The sequence below is a fragment of the Schistocerca nitens genome, chromosome 4 (genome assembly GCF_023898315.1).
Source record: "Schistocerca nitens isolate TAMUIC-IGC-003100 chromosome 4, iqSchNite1.1, whole genome shotgun sequence".
Lineage (NCBI taxonomy): Eukaryota > Metazoa > Arthropoda > Insecta > Orthoptera > Acrididae > Schistocerca > Schistocerca nitens.
Genome location: NC_064617.1, coordinates 316,427,977 through 316,449,876, shown reverse-complemented (window position 1 = coordinate 316,449,876; position 21,900 = coordinate 316,427,977). Strand labels below are relative to the sequence as shown.

General features: G+C 37.7%; 1 protein-coding gene across 2 annotated transcripts in view; it reads left to right on the top strand.

Annotated features, from left to right (window-relative positions):
- The window catches only part of LOC126251737 (integrin alpha-PS2-like), an 836,605-nt gene that overhangs the window by 743,105 nt on the left and 71,600 nt on the right, over nucleotides 1–21,900 (top strand). The window contains exons 6-8 of one of the 2 annotated variants that reach the window (XM_049952345.1): nucleotides 4,309–4,357; nucleotides 16,270–16,344; nucleotides 18,752–18,927. In XM_049952345.1, coding sequence (XP_049808302.1) covers nucleotides 4,309–4,357; nucleotides 16,270–16,344; nucleotides 18,752–18,927 — 300 coding nt within the window. The remainder of the gene's footprint in view (nucleotides 1–4,308; nucleotides 4,358–16,269; nucleotides 16,345–18,751; nucleotides 18,928–21,900) is intronic. The other variant, XM_049952346.1, reaches the window with a different exon arrangement.

Below are 21,900 nucleotides of genomic sequence, written 5' to 3'. Positions count from 1 at the left end.
TTGTAATAAAAATATTTGCATTAAAGCATTCTACTATATTCTTTGTGATGAGACTAATGTTGCTTTCAAAGATTTCTTTGGTACTTGCTGTAATTAAGATACTTGTGTCATCTGCAAATTCTAGTTTTCTCTTTCTTCTGTTTACATCTAAAACTTGGAGCCTAGATATAGTAAAAGAAGGATTTGACGCAGTATGGAAACTTGGGGAGCTTCCTATCTGACCATTAATGAAACCGAGTGATGCTACTGACTGTGGTGCCATTTACTTCGTGTGTTAGCTCTATGCGGTGTTTTCGTTCATGGGGGTATGATTTCATTCAGTTAAATGCTGCTCCACAAATATCCCAATTCTGAATATTACTAAGTTATTTATTGTGATTAATGGTATCAAAGGCCTTTGATAAGTCTAGGAATATGCACAAAATGTGTTCCTACCTGTCTAGGGGTTGTAGCATGTCATATTATAAACAATCTCTGTTTTGTTGAGAGATTTTTTTTGTTCAACAATGTTGTGAGTCTAATAACATTTTACACTTATTTAAGAAATTAAAAATTCATTTATAAAACTAGGTTTTCTAGAATTTTTGGAAATACAGTCAGTAAAAAACGGTTGTGAAGTTTGTCTCTCATGTTAGTTTCCTTTTTTGTGAAGTGGTTTCACTTTACCCAGTTTTTAATAAAGTCAGAAAGTTGCCAGTTGAGAAGGATACGTTTATAAGAGAAGTCAGTGCTTCAGAGATGATGTAAGCATTTTTTTTTTGTATTTTATTTTATTTTTTGCAATAAAATCTGGTTTTATCCATTCCTGACAAATGTTTTGATTTTAGAAGCTTAATTTCTTAATGTAATCCTGCATATTTTTAGCATGAGAAATATTTTGTTTCATACCTATTCTGTTTTTGATGTTAGATGCGTGTGATATTTATGGGTGACATTTTGCTCAATAAATTTTGTACTACATTTATTAAATAACTTAAACACATTAACTACAGTCTTTGGTTTGCTGATAGTCTTTTCATTCAATTATAAGTTATTAATTTTAGTTTTATTACTTTTTGTTTCTTCCTTTATAATATTCCAAACAACTTTCATTTTACTTCATGTTTTTCTGATGTATTTGTCATTTTCCAGCATTTTGGTGCTTGTTATTACCTTCTTGAGTATTGTTTTGTAGCTTAATTCAGGTTATACCTGACACATTTTAGTAGTTCTGTACAGCAATCTTTTCTGCGCATATGGTTTTCTTACACCTGGAGTGATGCATTTGTTTTTGTGACTGAGTTTTTACCTCCTAGTTTTAACTGGTAATGCTACATAAAATGTTAGTTACTTGTATCAGTGAAGATATTAAATTTCTCAAACATATTTTACTACCGTGCTCTCATTACTCTTTCTTAAAATATGTGCTTGTCAGTTTGTTAGTCTTGTCACTTTTAGCTCTGAAACTTGTAGCATGCCCATAGTGGTCTCCAGTCCAGACTTTACTGTTTCTGTTTTTTAATGTTGTTGATTAGAGTTAATTATTATTTGATTTATTGTGGATTTTGTACAACAAGTTTGTCATGTGTGGGAATGTATTGTGATTTCCATGTTATAACAGTCTAAGAGATTCAGTAATCCTGTTCTTAATTTACGGGTTTTGCTAAAGTCTATACTAAAATTGCCAGAGTTTCAATTAATGTGTGTTTCATGATGGTGATGAGAGTTTTTTTTATGCCCCCACCTGGAGATTTGTAGAAACAAACAACAATTTTTTTTGAATGATCATAATTCTATGGCTGATATTTCCAAATCCTTTTCATTATTTAGTGGCTTTAGTTCTAGATGTTCAGAAACTATTCCTTTTTTGAAAAGATGCAGTTTTCCACCACACTGGATTTGCTTTCTACATGTGTAGGCTGTCAGTTCATATTTTGTTTTGTTCACTCTGTAACCCATCCTCCCTTAACCAATGCTCATTTAGACACAGTATAGAAGCATCAATTAACTCATTTGAAAGTATTATTTACAATTTTATTAACTTATTGCATAGGTACTGAACTTTCCAGTGGAACAGCGCAAACTGATGAATCAAGAAGTTCAGTTAAACATGGTTCCCCCTGTGTAGTATCTCCCATTGTGTTGACCTAAACAAAAGAATGTTGCTTTATTTTGAAGATTTTCACTCTCTGTAGTGTTTGTGCACCAGAAGTGAACAGTAAGAATGTTGCTTGAAGTAGATAAATGGATATCTCTGTCTGCCCCAAAAGCTGAACGGTCAGCACGTTTGAATGCCACGCATGGGGGCCCGTGTTTGATTCGTGACTGGGATGGGAGATTTTCTCCACTCAGGGGCTGGGTGTTGTGTGGTCCTCATCATCATTTCATCCCCTTTGTCGACACGCAAGTCACCCAATGTGGAGTCACGCTCAATAAGACGCACTTGGTGGCTGAATTTCCCACCTGGGAACTCCCGGCTACTGACGCCATACAATCATTTTTTTTTTTTTCCATGGACATCTTGGAGAAGCCTTTTAAGAGTCTTTGTAATCTTGCACTCACTTCCTCCCACCTCTCCTTGACGGTTTTTGTTGCCAATAGTTAAAAATCAGTTACAGATGAGATATTGATTCGCTCAATTACAAAACAAACACAAAAATAAATTTCACATACACTTTGCCTTCTTGTCTAGGACTCATAGTGGAATTATGTACTCTGTTGAAAATATATTCAAAAGCTTCCACCTAACATAAAGCAAGAAACTTACGCAGCTGTGGGATCAGATCATAAGTTGTGCTTGGACAGCTCAGTCAGTAGAGCACTTTAGCATGAAAGGCAAAAGTCCCAGGTTCGAGTTCTGGTCCAGTACACTGTTTTAATCTGCCAAGAAGTGTAAAATCAGGACACACTCTGCTGCAGAGTGTAAATTCGTTGAGGATAAAGCAATAAATAGGGAATTCCTATCAATTCAAAAGAAAACTGAAATATGCCTCATTAGCCACTATTTCTACAAATGATCTAGATTCAGTTATTGAAATGTTCTGTTAGCTATATTATCAATAGCAGTGTTCATTGTAAAGCTGCATAACAAGTAGTAATGAACTGCAAGTAGGACTCGTTTATACAGGTGTTGATAAATATTTTCTTTGAAAACTGTAACTGAGTAAATATTAAGCCATCAATAGCATAAAAAAGCACCTATTTAGTATAACTGAAGGGTCAGTAGCTGTTTTGCAAAGTTGCAGTTTTCTTCCTAATTTACCTGATTGAATTTAGCTGTCATAAGCAAGAGTCACATTAAGCAGTTTAGTGATAGCTTATTCTTGATACAGAATATATTCCTGTGATTTCCTTGTCTTTTGTTAATGTACAACTTACCTTATTCCACATCCCTGTGGTTCTTGTTCATGGTAGGGTCCACAGAACACAGTGAAGGACTCAGGAGAGGCTAGTGATATAATGGACAGTGACCAAGGCCAAACTGTGCATAATATATTTCTTAGTTTGATTAACAAGTGATCTACATAACATGGTAATACATGACATAACATGTTAGTCTGTACACTCAGATCATTACAATAAAATAGATTCTATGATTTAATTACTTTTTTTATTGGAACAATCAACATTACATTTATGTAAGATTTTGTCACTAAAACTTCTACACTGCAAAGAAATATAAGTGATTTTAGGCCCATGTGCAGCTTGAAAGACAGTTTAACTTCACTTCCTTTTTCTCATCTGGTAAGCACTGAGATACCATGAACCACTACTATGAAATTTGATTGTCACTAAAGTAGAAATGATTTTCTAACGTCTTCCTTAATTTCATATGTATCTATCTAAAAATTAAGAATATGTTATTTATATCGCATTGCTTCCGATACCCTCATATGTCCTCAGTTATTTCAAAGTGCGATATGAAAAAAAAGTTGCTGTATTCCTATATGTGTCACTGGAAGATTCCACCTCAAGAAAGTTAATCAGAGATCGCTTTCGTAAATACTGACAAGTGTCAGTCCCCACAGTGCAATCTTTATTTGGCAACAAATATGGAAATTTCATAATTCTTTTCTGCCAGTGTAGAAATTTCTCCATACTTTTTTGAGCCCTTTTACTCTAGGCAGCTTATGAACTGCAGAGAAGGGGTCTTAGTATTGACAATGGTGCCAATATTCCATAACAAAAATGATCCATGCAGTATGGGATATTTTCTCCAGCAAACTTTTTAAATGTTCAATTCAGAAGTTATTTGTCACACATCATAATTCCTGTGGCCATTTCTTTGTCTTTATTGCATTCATTATCTTTTATTACTATTATTTTCAGGATGGAGATCGTGTGTTCATAGGAGCACCAGGCAGTTGGTATTGGCAAGGTGAGTTTTTGTTCACATTGATCTAGAGATATATATTGTACCCTCTCCAGCTCCAGACATTTCATATTTCATAATGCTGTTTCATGTCATTCAATGATACTGGTCACAGGATCCATATTCACCCAGTTGTTACTCATTTGTATGGTCGTTATACAGATGATAGTGCCTGAACTAACTTGTTATTTGAAAAATGAGTGAGACAAGTGCAACATGCTGTACCTGAATACTGCATTTAGTTGGCCATGGCCAGACTCAGACTCCACCAGTACACCACTGAGCTAGAGATTGTTCGAAGATTACTACCTGTAAAAAAAACTGTTTTAAGCGTTGCCACAGTGACACACCCAAAAGAATTGTTGACAAAAAATTGAAATATTTGAATTTCAGTGTGCCTTGTAAGCAAAACTACATGGCATGTTGTAATCTTATTACAGAAGGATTGCATCATGTTATGCTTGATTCCAAATTAAGATGGCATACATAATCAGTTAGTGGAAGTGAGTTATTATTTTTGCTAATTATTGTCTGATCATTGGAGCTTACAGTGTTTTGACTAGTTACTAAATGACAGGTACATTTCTTATTTTGGCATAAGAATGAAATGGTCAGCTTCTCATCTTGTTGCGTGAGCCCCCATAGTTCTGTAATGACATGGTATTTGGGTGGCTGATGGGTGTTGCAAGAGGCAATTTACCCTATAGAAAACAATTAGTCATACTTCTGCTATATATATAACCTTTCCTGTTCATCCCACGTGACACCACACGCAGCTGGTAGAACAAACCTGCCCAGCCTCCATAATGTGAAATGAAATCTCATTCTGATGTAAACTGCTGATGATCTGATGATACAGGGATTAAATCCTTTTAATTTCAGCACCACAAATTCTATTTTTATTTTTATTTACATTTGTTTTGCCATGTAGTCATCAAATAATGACTTTTGCAAATGTCTTAGTGTTTATAAAGTTATAGTACACATCATATTTGTGTATAAAGGTTTAATACACAATAGATTTATCTACAAAGATTAATACATAATACATACAGCTTAGAGTTCTTTCAGTGAGTACAGACATTTATTTACAAAAAAAGATTTTAATTTTGTTTTAAATGGGTCCACAGTGTGTGCCCTTATGGATTCTGGCAAATTTTCCTATAACTAGCACCCTGACACTTTTCTAAACACATAAAACAAACAATCACTCAGCTGTAACTGTTTGCCATTTGCATTATTTGTGCTTGTTTTTTTTAGTCAAACCAGAACCACAAAATCATGTTATGTCACTCCTTTAAACAAAACATCAGTACTTATTTGGTAAAAGAAAGCTCAAATTGGACTTAGTTTAGATTTTAATATTTTGATTATTCATTGCACTGTTAATGCATTAATTGCAATACCACTCAAAAGTTACTGATTTCATTTTAAAATAAACTGACCAGTTGAAAGATGACAATTGTGGTAACCAGATAACACATGAAACCAATCCAAGTAACACAAATATGGCTTTATTCATAAATCTCTGAACAATAATGGAAACATGCCTCTCGTAACTCGACATATAACAAGATACAGAACGACTAATGTGAGCAGGGTAACTGGATGAACATAGGGAGAGTGAGTCAGCACTGCTCCACGCATATATAAATGTGACTCGACGGCGTGGCGGAGACTGCACCAAGCAGAGACAAGCGGTCACACCACACTTGGTGCACTCGCACTCACACACACTAGTATCAGGATACAGCACTCCTCTCCCTTGAGCTAAGTTGGTGCCCATGCAATGGATGAGACACCGTCAGCCCGATGAGGGACATGTCCATCAGATCCGGAGCTGTGGCAGCTGATGGAGACAGAGGGGATGGGACAATGTGCCAGGCACAGGGCCAGAACACATGAGGACGCGGGCATGCTTCAGGACAGTGGGCCCATGCAGCCAGCACCCAACGACATCACTGCAGAGGAGATTGCAATTACCATTTCTGCAACATCATCAGCAGGCAGGTCCCATTGCATAGATGGGGCTGGACACACTGGTGATGGTAGCAAAGGTAATGATGGAAAGGGGGCCGGTGGAGGTAGCTCAACCAGAACAGCAAGCTGTGGCAATGGAACTGAGGCCAGAGATGGACTAGCACCCAGTGCCAGCAATCTGGAACCCCAGGACACTGTACGTAGAGGAGGCAGCCAATTGAATGGGGACACCTCCACAGCAGGCAATGGCAGACTCGAGGTGGAGGGCAGTGGGGCAGGCTATGGTGACAGGGGTCACACCCACAAACAAGTAGCTTCTGGCAGGGAGGAGGAGATTCAACTGATCAAAGTGGAAAGTCACCAGCCCATCAGCTGTACAGGCATCACAAAGATGGCGTCCCTGCACACAGACAACAGTGGCCAGTATCCACTTGAGCCTGCAATCAAACACTTGTGCCCACACCGGCAATCCCAGCACAAAGTGGCCGGATGAATCTGACGGTGGCAAGTGTGGCACAGGCTGCAGAATGTGGAGGAGCATGCCTGACTCCTGGCCAAGAAGCAACACAGCCGGGCTCCACTCCTCCACACGTGTGAAGTGATAGGTGCTCAGAAAATGGAGAAGGGAGTTGTCGGGTGAAGAATCCGGGACTTGAACATATGCATAAATCATTAGGCCTCATTGAGGGTGGAGCACATGACAAATTCTGTGACAGGAACAAAGCAGTTGAAAGGTGTGAGAAACGAACTGGAGGTCTCTGTTGGAAACTAAGATACAAGGCAAAAGCCTCAACAGCATGTGAATTGTGACCTCAGCCAATGTCAACCCTTACCAGGAAATGTAAGGAAACCGGGTTAATGTATTCACAACCAAGAGCCAATGACAATTTAAGAAGGGACCTGCAAAGTCTACATGAATGCATTCCCATGGCCAGTGGGGAGCGTGCTATGGGGACAGGGATGCTCTGGGAGCTGCCTGTCATTTGGCACTCAGCTCACAAGCTGAAACAAAATGGAGAATTTCGCCATCAAACCCTAGCTAACAGTTTAGTGCATGAAACTCTCAATGGCTCATGTGGAGAGGGCATAGAACCTCACACTGTAACACAGAAGGAATGACTACTCTGGGAGAGGGATTTTCTGTGGACAACAGCAAAACACCATCAAAAACAGGGGCGATACTGTAAGGAAAAATAGTTGTACAGTTGTAAGGAAAAATAGTTGTACAAAATAGTTGTATAGTGATTCATCTGGCTAGCCCTGTTGCAAAAACAACCATCTAACAGAGAATCATGTCAGCAACAATGGCAGCTGCTACACGCGAGCTCGTAAATGGGAAACCATTGACTGCAGCCTGTATTTCGATATAAAGATGGAAGCAAAGCAATTCTTCACAATCAAAATCGGTATCAGGACCCACAGGAAGGTGGGACAAGGCATCCACATTGGCATGCTTAGACGTAGGTCAAAAATGGATTTCATAATTGTACAGAGACAAGAACTGTGCCCAGCATTGTAGGTGGTATGCTGCCTTGTCAGGCAAAGAAGTGTGAGTGTTAAACAAGCAAACCAAGGGTTTATGGTCAGTATAAGGTGGAACTTGGAGCCATACAAAAAAAAACATGAAATTTCCAGATAGCATAGACTATGGCAAAAGCCTCTTTTTCTACCTAAGAGTAACACTGTGGTGCCAGAGTGAGAGATTTTGAGGCAAAAGTAACAGGCTGCTCAGAACAATCAGCCTATTGGTTGGATAGGACCACAGTGAGGCTGTAGTGTGGGGCATCAGTTGCCAAAACTGCGATCTGGTCCGGAGAAAACATAGTTAAACAAGGGGCCAAGAGTAGTATGGATTTCATCATTTGAAAAGCACATTTGCAGTCTGGGCTCTAGCAAAAAGATACATTCTTGCATAACAAGGCATGCAATGGGTGGGTCAATGTGGTTGCCCTCAACAGGAATTTATGGTCGTAGGCTATTTTACCTGGGAAAGCCTGAGGCTCCTCCGTGGGTGAGGGGTCAGGCATAGACAGAACAGCAGAGATGTGGTCTGGCAGATGCTGAAGCCCATCCTGCGATACCTTGAATCCCAAATAAACAATAGGAGGCTGAAAAACCTGAGATTTGACGAGGTTACACCATAAGCCTGTGGACTGTAAGACAGAAAACAAAGTGCTCAAATTTTTCAAGTGATCAGCCATGGAAGAGCCCATACAACAATATCATCCAGATAATTCATGCAAATGAGAACAGCAATAATCAATAGCTCTAAAAATCATTGGAAAATAGCAGGGGTGCTAGCCACACCAAAAAGAAGGTGCAAATATTGATAGAGACCAAAACAACCATTCAAAACCAGCACTCACCGAGACTCTTTGTCCACAGGAACTTGTAGATATGCTTCAAAAAAGTCAATTTTAGAATAGTATTGGCCACCCGATATATTCGCCAACAGTTCCTTCTGGCAAGGGAGAGGATACATATCCACGATCAACTGCGCATTGACAGTAGTACTGATATTGCCACGGAGGTGAAGTTTCCCCTGTGGCTTCCGAACTAGATTCAGTGGAGATGACATTCACTAGTTATAACAGGTTGCACTAACCCTAGAGACTGAAGTCTCTCTGATTTTGCTTTCACTTGATCTTTCAGAGTGACAGGAATGGGACATGCAAGACTTAAATGAGGCCGAGCTGTGGGTTTCAAAGAAATTCACACAGTGTTTCCAATGCCTGATAGGACACAAAATGAACTGCTTCAGTGACAGAAAATCCAAACACCTGGAGTGCATCCATCCCGAACAAGTTCTCAACACCAATATCAGCAACCACCAAGAATGTAATGGAACAAACCACTGGCTTGTAAGGGGTAGATGCCGTAAATTGTCCTAACAGTGCAATGTTGTGTTTGTTGTAACTGACCAGCTTCCAGGTGACTGGTGTCAATGACGGTGAGCCCAAACTCCATAGGTTTGAATGCAGTAACATCACTGCAGCACTTGTGTTGACCTGTAGCCAGAGCACTTGGCGAAGAACACTTCACTCGATAAACAGCTTGGGAGTAGTCACAAGCATTGGAGTCCCACAGTTTATGTCCATGTCCATGTCCATATCCTGATCAAACTTCGGCGAACGACACATAGAGGCGATGTGGCCTCTCTCCTGGAAAGCATTACAAGTAGCCCAGTGCCTATAGCATGCTGAAGATTCATGCTGGACAAAACAGAAAGGACAAGATGGAAACAGGAATGCTAACGATAGTGCTGTGGCAGTCGCGGCTGCTTGGGCCGACCTTGGTCTGCTCGGCGATGGGCTGACATAATTACTGCAGCTACTCCCGCTTCCTCATAGTCATCATAGTGGACCAAGCTTATGACACTGCTGCCACATTGCCCCACACTTCAATCTGGTCACCCACTGCCCAAGAAACTTCAAAAGATTGTGCTATTTGCAAAACTTCTGCCAATGGGGTTCTCACAGAGCGAGGTCTCCTGGCACATTTCCTTGCCCGGAGATAAACAGATAACTGTGTCACACACCATAGAGACTGTGTAAGAGTCATTATGGACATCAGTAATGAATTAACACTTACACCTAAAGCTGTGAAGTTCAGGTGCCCGGGCAGTGTATGGCAGGTTTGGTTTCTGGCAGCATCAGTAGAATTCAACTTGCACAGCTATTACATGCATTCATTTGCAATGGTAGGTGGACAAAAATATGAATATGTCATCAAAAGCAAGAGCTACCAGTTCTTATGAAGAGGCAAGTTGATGCACTATTTGATACATTTTAGGTGGAATCCACAAGAGGAAGAAGGCTTTGCACAAATTCAAGTCTGCTGCACCGAAAGTCAAAAAAGACGGTCTGAGTTTTTTTTTGTAGGGTTCCCAATCCTCGGTGAGCCATCATATGGAGGAAAAACGAGTGGATGGACCGGTGGAACAATATTCTGTCTGTTAACAGAAAGCTGTTAATGGAAGCTGACAAAGTGGTTACTGCCAAAGTAAGCACGGCGTCAGTTACTGCCAAAGTAAACATGGCATCCATAGTGACTAACTTGATGAAACCACACTAATGACTGCACACATGGATATCGTTCCAAACTCATTGCCAGTCATGTAGTAACACAAATATGGCTTTATTCATAAACCTCTGAACAGTAACGAATATGGCTCTCATGAATTCACTTGTAACAAGACACAGAACAACTGATTTGAGTGGTACAACTGGATGAACATACAGAGAGTCAGTCAGCGCTACTCCACGCATATATATGTGCAAGTGATTGGCAGATGGTGCGGCAGAGACAGTGTTGAGTGCTTGTCTCCCACAGGCAACCTCCAGTGGTTGGCCTGTGCTGATATAATTGGCAGCTGATTCAAGCATGCAAGCATTCACACACACACACACACACTCACACACACACACACACACACACTCCCTCTCTCTCTCTCTCTCTCTCTCTCTCTCTCTCTCTCCCTCTCTCTCTCTCTCGGTGCACCCAAACTTGCATGCACTCGTAGCAGGACACAGCAACAATATTTGCAAAGATTGTACTGTCAAAGAACAATAAGACTGCCACCCTTGTCCCTAGAGCATTTTGTTCATTTACATACCATACAATGCAGCAATGACATCTTTTGAATGATTTTACTTCAACTGTTTCGTGTAGTAAGTTGTAATGTATAACAAGCTATTTGCATGTTACTCTAAACCGTGGTACCTCTTGGCACTAAAGCTATAGATGACACAAGAGGAAGTTTACTCTTTAGTAAAAAACAGATTTAACAAAATGAAGGTACTTGAGGTTCGACAAAACATGTTGTTAAGTTCATAATAATAACTATCTGTAATTCATTGTACATTGATGTTACATATGAAGGATTATACCAAACACTTTGATCAGTTTATTCGATTAACCATCTTCCACCACACTGCACAGTGATCATCTGACACAACCGATTCACAGAGACCTTCGTAATGGGACTCAGATCGATCTGGCAAAACTGCCTTTGTCCATCAACAGTAGCTCTGTTTGACTTGTAAACCTCTTCTAAGACAACTGCCCTCTTTCCATGTCTATAGTTTTTAGTTGCCATATCACCATGCCCACCCTGCACTACCACTTCTCTCAGCTGACTCATGCACTGACACTCTTTCAGTTGACTGACTTGTTTACATTGTGAGCCTTTCATTACTATGGCCGTCACCCAGCCATTAATTATTTAACTCTTACAAATTGGCACTATGCTGGTTCATGACTTAATGCTTAACAAACTGGTATGATATACAGACAAAAATAAAATTCCAACTATGAACTGTTTGCACTTTAATAGTCCTTCAAACACTTAAATTTTAACACAAGCAACTAGTGGTTGGTACACCTTTTTTTCACTTGCTCAATAATGAATAGCCTCAAGGTTATGCAAGAAAGGCAGTATTTCTCTCTTATTTATGCACCAAAATGCATTTTATACACACACCTAAATTAGTGCAAAGAAGCTTTTACACATTGGTGGCACAACACAAGTTTAGCCAAACACTAAAAGCAATGATTTTCTGATATTGTTATGTAAAATCATTTGTGTAGCAATCAATCTGGCACCAACAATAACTGGTAACGAGTTATCAAATTACACCATAGGCTTACAAACTGACTTTTTTTTTTCTTGGGGCGGGGGGGGGGGGGGGGGGGACTTACGAATTTTCTTTAAGCAGTTCTTTTTGTAGCATGTTCAGCATAGTACACTTTGAGAAGTGCTGCATTAAAAACAATGGCTCAGTAATTTCGTTGTTATGGCTTATTCAATTTAGCTGCTATGTAAAACATGTTGGTAATATCCTAATCTTTTCACTTGCTATAGATAAATTTTATATTATTGCAGTTTACTACTGCTATTATTACTGTTATTATTATTATTATTATTATTACTATCACAATCATCACCATCATCATCTTCCTTTCAAAGAATAGGCTGTTGCCTGTTCTGAAATCATAAACAAAATTATTTTCATTTTTTTCAAAGTCTTCCAACATCTCTTTTCTCATTTGGCTTGTAGTTCAGAACCTTCTGGGGAATTCTGTGGCCTGGCTTGCTCGTGAGGTGGTGTCTCCAATCTTCATGATATTTTTAATTTTTTTCAATCATGTTGAAAATATTTAGTACTGCTCTAATATCTTCATTTCTAATCATGTCTCTACTTGTGCAGCCCTTCATCTGCAATGCACCTTAAGTGCCATGTGGGAGGGTTTGCATACTTCGATGAAGCTAAGTGCTGTGCTGGCAGTAACATTGCTACTGGCAGTCACCCAAGCTAGAGCAGTCTCGAATAGGGAGCCAGACAAAGTGTACCCCAAAATTTAGGATAGAGAGGACTCTACAGGCACAGAGAAACAAGCTTCTCTAAGAGACACAACCTCGACAGAAAATTAGGCATATTGCAATACCTAAAGATGGCAGCCCCATCATGCAACTTAATGTGCACGGCACTGATAATGCAGCCAGGGGATTGTAAAATTACTGATAAAGTCAAATTACTGATGAACTCACAAATAGCCTCAGATAGTTTATTATTATTATTATTATTATTATTATTGTTATTATTATTATTATTATGTTTCCTTTCTCAGATATTATTATTATTATTATTATTATCAACATTATCATTACAGTTTTGCTAGCATGTTTACAGATGGAACAGTAGCTCAGTTGGATGGATTGAGTTAAGAATTGGTCTCAGCATTCACATTAAATTATTTGACCAAATAACACAAAATGAATAGTCATACTGATATTTCTTGTGCACTGTTGTGCTGCTCCTAAATATAATTCAACCACCTTAAACACTGTGTACCATTATTTGATTCAGATACATGTTGAGGAGTTACCACCGTGGTTTTTCTTACTTCACTCTTATTGAACATCTGGTTGGTTTCTTCAGCAAATTCGCAACTAAAGAGAAGCCTGAGGGAACTGCAGTGTTGCAATATATCATTTATGTGTGTTAGAAAAAAATGTTTTGTAGAGTAGTTATCTAAGTGTGATTGGGATGCAGTTTGGAGACATTAGTTGTACCTCAAAGATTATTGTAACCAGGTGATAATGATTGTCATACTGGTTAATGGTATGAAAAATTCTGAGTGTTTTGGGCATTCTAATGTTTCAGATAAAGGACAACCGTCCTTGTCAGTAATGATTATAAAATTTTTGATGTTCCTTGAGTAAAAACTTCTATTTCTGGGAAGGTCCACAAAAGGAGATAATAGATACAGCTCAAGTCACTGCTTAACCTAACACTAAATTGCTTTTTCCATGACATTAAAGGAAATTTTTTGTGCTGTAGGATGGAGGTGACTGACAGCCAAAGTTCTTGCCAAATGACATCATTAAGCAAAGAGATGCCACTGAAAAGAGTAAATGGGTGAAGGGAGGGTAACCAGTGAACATATGGTTCACTGATACAGAAGTGAATGTGTTATTATGTGGGTGATAAGTTAGATAGACTTCGATAGAGGGTAATCTGTGAGAGGCATTTGGAGCTCAGTGAAGAATAGCCAGAATTTAGACAGAAGAGTATGGTTAAGATGTACTTGTAGATTCTTGATCTGAACTCCAAAGTGACTGGATAGGTAATTTGATTCTTCTCAAAAGCATTTAATGAGAAATGCAGATATTGAATTGAGTACTTTGTCTTACGTTTCTGTAGAAATGGGAAGCCTCATGAATACGGCAATGAAAAAATATGTGTAATGCATACAGCTGAATGAAAAAGTTTACATTTCGAAACATAAATTGTGAGACAGCATTCACAGAGTTTTCATGAACAAAGTGCACTGCTTATGTGATGATTGTGTTTTAAGTTGTCCTTTATTAGATGAAGTTTCAGTAATGTTTAGGACTGTGGAATTTCAAGTTGAAAAATATTGTCCCTCTGAAATTACTTGGTTGGGCTTTCTAATGGAGCTCTAATTGGTTTTTATCACCAGGAATTGAAGCATTTTCGGAAAGGGGTTGTAACTCTTTTCTGTGTATCTTTTTTCTAGAGATTTCAGAGATCAGAGGACCTTGTTTCTAAATATGAAGTAGTTGCAAGGTGATTTATAGAACTGAATCCTTTATTCGAACACACAATTAACTGCATTTGTGGTATTCATGTATGAAGTATCAGACATTTGACCTCGCCTCAAGATGACACACTTACATTACAGTCAATAATCATTATAGTTCATGTATTTTATCAGTGCATATGAACATGTTCAATCATTGCCCAATCTAGCAGTTAGCATATACAAAAATGAAATAAAGAATGAGTAGAGAGTAAAATTTCCACTGGTGTGCTTTGAAGAAAGAGTATTGCTGTGATAGTGGGAACACGAATGTTAGGGAAATCAGCAGCCACCGTTTACACATAAAATGAAATACATAATCTGTCAAGTAAAGAAAATCTACAGCTTGACTCAAGTTATGGTTAGTTGAGATCTCTCTATGTTAATGGGGACATGAACAGTGTAAATCTGCTGATAATAGTACACACTGCAGCTGTCCAGCAAATTTTGCAAAGCTGATTTTATTTTTAACAACCTTTTATTGTACTTGTGGTACAAAGTTACAGCGAAAGTTTTTAGTCAAAAAGATAATTTTCTTCATAAGTTTTGTTTACCATGCTGCTCTGTCAGTGAATGCATCATTCAACAGCCAGATCATTTGATGGAGTTGATCCAATGCTTACTGTCTTCTCAGTCCCTATAAATATTATAGGCTAGTCATCTACAGCACAGAAGGGCAGGCAGTGATACTCACTGTAGAAATGAGGGATGTTAGATAGAATACCCAGCTTGTGGTTTCCAAAATGAAGAAGGGCAAAACTTTGTCTATTCTCTGCAGTAGGTCCACTTAGCAGATAAATTCCTTAGGTGGATCATCATATGAATCTCTAGAATTTGAATATATCATTATTACAGCTTCTGATTATCTCATTAATGATTTTTTTCAAAGAAAACTTAAGGAGGTGGATTGAAAGTGATGGACACATTGATATACTCCAGCACTTTAACTATGCTCCACTTAGATTATAAAGTCACTGTGAAGAGAAGAATGGAAAGAAGAATATTTGAAAGAACTGTGATGGACACTCATTGCATGGTGTATTACAGAACATCCCTGATGAATGATCGGGGAAAGTTTTATAAAACAGGAAAACAAGCTTATGGAGAATACATAGTAAACCATAGAACTACAGAGGTTGGTCTGTAAACATTCTTATACGAAAAAGTTTTAAAAGACATTAGTTATTTTGTGTCTGTTCTCTTCCCAGTTACAAATAACATACATTCAATAAAACTGACAAGATTTTTAGTCTTGCCGATAGCTATCGTAGCTCCTTGTCCTTCTGAAATAAAACATTATCTCTGGATAATATTGTATATGACCTTTTCTGGTGTCGCCATTTATTGAAGCATCTTAATTTTATCAGTCCATATCTGTGAAACGTCGTGTTTATATGTAACCACTGCAGTAGGCCCAACAGATTTTTTCCCCTCCTGTGCTGTTATCGTGAATTACAGCTACTGTCATAATGCTTGCAACTAGTATCAAAGTGAGATAAATGTTATTCTGGCACAGTATATGACTGCCATTTAAATGCATTAAAATAACATAACCGAGGTTCATCATAGATAAGGCTCCAAAAGCACACATTGAATGCATCAGCTTATGTTAATATTGTCTTGAAACCATAAATGAAGTCTTCTCAAATTTCAGAAACAAACTGCCATTTCTTGTCATATTCTGTCGTTTGACTTTTGCCTATTTTCTTATAGTTCATAGAATTCATGTGGAAGTGAGTTATTGAGATTGAAATAGCAGTGGCATGTATTGCAGAGTTTGCCTCTTCATTAATGTTTATTAATTAATTTATTTTTCACATTTCACCTTATAGGAAGGCTGTACTCCGTTAATGCATATGCATCTTTAAAATGGTCTCATACAGTCTACAACTTCTCATATCCCCCAGGTAATTTAAATTTATAAACTTACTTTCTGGAGGTGTTGGCGATGGCTTACACCAGTGCTCAGTCTTCAACCCTGCAACTGCTACAAACAAAGCAACCATTGTAAATACTGGATTCTAATGGTGCAAGTACCACAATCCCATTCTTTGTAAAAATCAGCATAATTTGGTGACAGCAAAATCAGTAACAAATCCGTTCTATATGGAACAGTTGGTGAAACCCCAGCCAAATGTATAAGCATAATACTTGTAACAAGCTTTCTTCTGAAGGTCTGAAAGGTATAATCATCTACCAGCCAATCTGTAAGATCTGCATTACATCTGTTGTGGTTCATGGGAACATAACTATTGTATTTTTGTTTCCTCGCAACTCTAAATTTTGTATTTATTTTCAAGTAAATTTCAAATTAACAGCAGCTGTAACTGTAAGCTTAATATTGCTTAAAATAAAGTAAAAAGTAACATTTAAAAATAAATAGGCAAGTAATAAATCTGATACAATAAATAATATCGTATATTCAAATAAAACATGCTAATACACATATAAGCTTCAGTGGTTCTTCTCACTATGTGAGGGAACTTTGCTGAAGCCTTGATTACCTGAGCTAACATTTACTTTCAGAAATTTTGATATATACTGAAGAAATCTAACTATAATTGACAGTGTCACTTAAAATTACAGTAATATGCTTAACATTAAATAAAATATTGTACGTAGTTTTTCAGGGTTACAGGTGTTGATAAGAAAGTGTACCACAAAGGCCTAGCTGCTTCTTATCTTCATTTACTTGATGATAGCCTACTATATGCTTTTAATGATACAAACAAGGTATTTTTGCAATCGAGTTTTGCATTGTTGTCTTCTTAAGTATGTGGACATCGGAAACAAGCCAACTCATAGCCAATGAAAGTCATATTCATTCATTAACTTCTCATGAATGTGGTTCTAATTTTGACAAGATAGTTCGATGCTTTAGAGTACAGTAATTTAATAAGCAGATGGTCAACTTTTGCATGACCATCTACAGATTCTCGTATGTTGTAACTACGTTCTTTCCGTTACATCTTTATGTCCACTGAGACTATATCTTGGCTATGTCAACAGCTGACTTTCCTTTGTTTCAAAGACAACAGTGTAGAGTCATTATAATGCTTCATAGGTGATGGCTAATGTTTAGTAACATAAATAACTAGTAACATGGAATTATATGTAAAATGTATTAAAAATTATGACTACATCAAGTGTCCTTAATTCTATACAAACTTCAATAACATAGAATGTCAGATAAATAATGGTACAAATTTCTGGAATATGTTTCTGGGACCGACACAAGAAAAATCTATGTAAACATATGGCTTAAAAAATTCCTATTTCTGAATAATAGCCCATGATAGGTTATAAAGGAAGTTGGATCAGGGTTTAACATCCTGTCATTAGAGATGATGCAGAAGCACAGGATGGGGAAGGAAATTAGCCATGCTCTTTATAATGAACCATATCAACATTCACCTTACGTAATGAGGGAAATCATCAAATCTTAAATATGGATGCGCGAATAGTGAATTGAAGTGTCGCCCAGTGTCTTGCCAGTGTGCCACCTCGATAGTTTTTATACATTTTATACATAGTATTTCCATACTTCTTTAATGCTAATATTTCCAAAGTATCTGTTTGAAACATTTTCCGTCAATTTCAAAATAAGCTTCCCAAAAATGCTGTGTAACTGCCTTACTCTTATTAGCCATCTAGCCTTACGGTGAATCGCTTTGTCAACAAATTCATTGTATGAATAGAATATGTATCAGAATTTCAAAATTCAGAAGAAATAATTGTAAAAACTGGTATGTGTTATTGCTGTTGGTATTTAAAATTTATTATTTTGTCATATGTTTTTCACAAACAATAACTATGCATCTGAAATGGAAAAATAAATGATATATTTCGAATATCTTAAATCTTCTCAGAGATGAGTCTCTTTCTCAGATCATATACACTGATCGCAGCAGTAACATAAATTGATAAACAAGACTTGGTTACTTTTGCAAGAAAAAGGGCAGTGGGCAAAGGGAGCAAGGTGGCCATATTAAGACCCAGTTGCTCCTAGGATGACTCTGCCAAAGTTTGCATTATTATTTATCTGACGCCTTTTATAAATAAATACATTTCAGTACATTCCAAGTGAAAGGTTTTATTTCTCTAGTTCAAACATTACAGCAGTCATAATAGGATATGTATCAGAATTTCAAAATTCAGAAGGAATAATTGTAAATACTGGTATGTGCTATTGCTGTAAGTAGTTGTTACATCTTGTAATTATTGTTGTGGAAGGAAATCTTTGTATATGTTTTGTGAGCACTCACTCACTCAGCTTGAAAGAAATAAGTATGCAGAAGGTGTGACTTCTTTCAGGGCAGGTTTACTCACAGAGTCTATATAATCGACCTGATGTTATTAGTACCCCTGAAGGTCCAAAACAGTCAGATGATTCCTACCTTGGATATTCGGTGGCTACTGGTGATTTCACCGGGGATGGAACCAGTGGTGCTGCTGTTGGCATGCCACGAGGGAACAGACTAGTTGGAAAGGTAATGAAAAGGACTAATTTAGCTTTTTTTTTAAATTTTGAAACAAATATCTTTATTCATGTACTTCCTTTTTAAAAACAAAGTTTTCAAGGCTATGAGAGATTAAGTAGATAGTCATTTATTCACAGACACACATAATTTCTAAAGACTCCATTGTGAAAAAAAAGTCTGAAATGTAGAAGCATCTAATATTTACATAATGGTGATCCAGATGCAGTTAACCCACCCATATAACCTAGTGTGTTAAAGTATACGGGGCACAGGGAGGTGCATGGCTCAGGATCAAATCTGCTTCTCAGACTAACGACACGGACCAGTGTGCCAGCCAGCCTGGGTGTGGTTTTTAGGCAGTTTTCTGCATCAACATAGGAAAATACTGAGCTCCTGCCCATGTCCCATCTTGGGTACAAGACTCGAAAATACTTTGAAAAACAATTTTGGATCGACTGTTTAATTGTGCTAGACAGAGTCAGAATGGGTACATGGATTCCTCCCCAGGTGGATCTAGCAGTAGTTTTAAAGTGCCTTTGGGAGCCATGAATCCATCTTAATAAAAGCCCATAAGTTATAGGGTATGGTCAGTTCTCTGCCAAATTGAAGAAGAATTTTACTAATCTTGAACCAGCATAAGTGGAATAATGGCCACTGGAAAGGAAGGAGGATCATGCAGTTACATAAACATACGCTGTAAACTATGTTAGTTGTCATTACTGATAATTCTGTTGAGCACTTTTCATGCTCCGCATTTAAATAGTCCATATATTGTCATCTTACGAGAGATAATTATGCAAAACACAGGTACTTTGGGAGGGGCAAGACTGCAGTTGCAGGAGTGAAACAATATCATTTACTATGTGAATGGAGCCATATTTACTATGATAATTATTTCCTTTAGTATTTTTATTAATGATGGCCTGTAAAACCAGAACACAGTACTGAGATACTTTTTAGCAAGAGCATCTTGTAGTTTTGAATGTCAGGAAATTTCCAACATGGTTATTGATGTTGCTGTCTTATTCAGCTGTGTCTGTCAACTGGCCAACTGTGAATTCAATCACAGACAATAATGATTACTTTTTGTTCAAATCTATGTCAACTTTTATGATTATCTTCATTTTACTTGTTCATCAAAGCATCTCATAGTCATCACACAGTTAGTAACATAACATATGACTTGTCAAGTCTTCTAATGTAAAAGCATTAGCTGTTATCATTTCAGCTTTGAATGGTCCATGTTGAATATATGATTACAGATCTCATTCTTTGCAAGATCAGTCCTGTGAGATTTAGGTGTGGATGATTTGGCAGAAGTCAGGGAGGGAACAAATCCATTTTCTTGCAAAATTTTGTCAATGGTGTGAACAGAAGTTTGGTGCTTCACAATTAATTATTTCCTTAGATCTGGATCATAATCCGTATGATTAATCACCAGCCAAGACTTTGTTTCATCTTTTAGTGAATTAGAGGTGACCTTTTTCTCCTGCTTGTTGTGATATGAAATGTTATCAAAAATGACTATACTTCTAGGACATACTCCTGGCCGGCCACAGTGGCCGTGCGGTTCTAGGCACTTCAGTCCAGAACCGCTTGACTGCTACGGTCGCAGGTTCGAATCCTGCCTCGACCATGGATGTGTGTGATGTCCTTAGGTTAGTTAGGTTTAAGTAGTTCTAAGTTCTAGGGGACTGATGACCTCTGATGCTGAGTCCCTTAGTGCTCAGAGCCATTTGAACCATTTGAACATACTCCTGGCTCAAGCTGGCTCTCTGTGTATTTGTCAAAATGTTTGCTGCCCATATCTGTTTGATAGCCTGAATTTTTGGTGTTAGACTCACACACAAGAAGTAAATCAGGAACGAAAGTCATGTGATCTCCTGTATGCACAACCATTAAACTTTGATTGGTACTTGTGTTAAAATCTAATGTTGTATGCCCTACTTGCAACCATGTTCTCCTATTCTCACATGGTGTTCATTCTGCAATCTTTAAAACCATAGACAGAGCCATTTTTGTTGGATTTTCCTTGATAATTATGCAGTTCAATTCTGTGAGATATGGTACGAAGTTTTTACAACACTGGTATTTCCTTGCATTGGTTATAATGTCACAAAAATTGCTGTCTAATATATTTAACTGTACCTTCAATGAGGTATTTATTGTGTGCACTTTGCTTCTTTTTCTTTGGAATAGATCTTGAATCCCACTCTGCTCGGCACAGTGTCTCTCCTTCTGTAATTTTCACACCATCATCTTACTGAAATTTTGCTTTTGCTTCCCAACCTTTGCCTGTCAGTTTTCCATCAGCTTCCCCATTGGCACCTTAACTTCTTATGCTTTCCCACTGTTAATAAATTAAATGACATTAGCAGCAAACCCTCATGTCTGCACATAATGACATTTTCTGTGACAACTTTCCAGGCTTGAACTGAAAGGTAACAACATGCACTGTGCACCACTTTAAACTAGGGCATGGTTTTTCTTAGTCATGTGATCAAGTTAGCTTCTGCTGTGGATGGGCCAAAGTTTAATTTGTCAAGTAACAAATCACTTTTACATCTTGCACGGTTCATTTGAAATTAAAGCAAAGGAGCAACCTGGGTTTAGAAGTGGGTAGAACACAATGGACCCCTCACAAGCCAGGAGGAAAGTTGTAGAATGAAACACTGAATACAAATAACAGCTTTACCTGGGATTCATGAATTCTGTGAAAACTTTTCTTTCACTTCTAACAATACCTGTATTAACTGTCCACTGATTCAACCAATATTTGGACACTAAGGAAAACACACAGCTTGTGTTAAATATGATCAAGGCAATGGGAATTTCAGAACTGAAAAAAGTTAGGCAAAAAGATTTCATATCATCAGAACTAATCTCAGGAGCCATGGACTAAGTTTGTAGATCCTTAAAAGTGGAAAACAAAGACAGGATATTGGTTAGTGGCACACACCTGAACAATCTTCATAACATTGC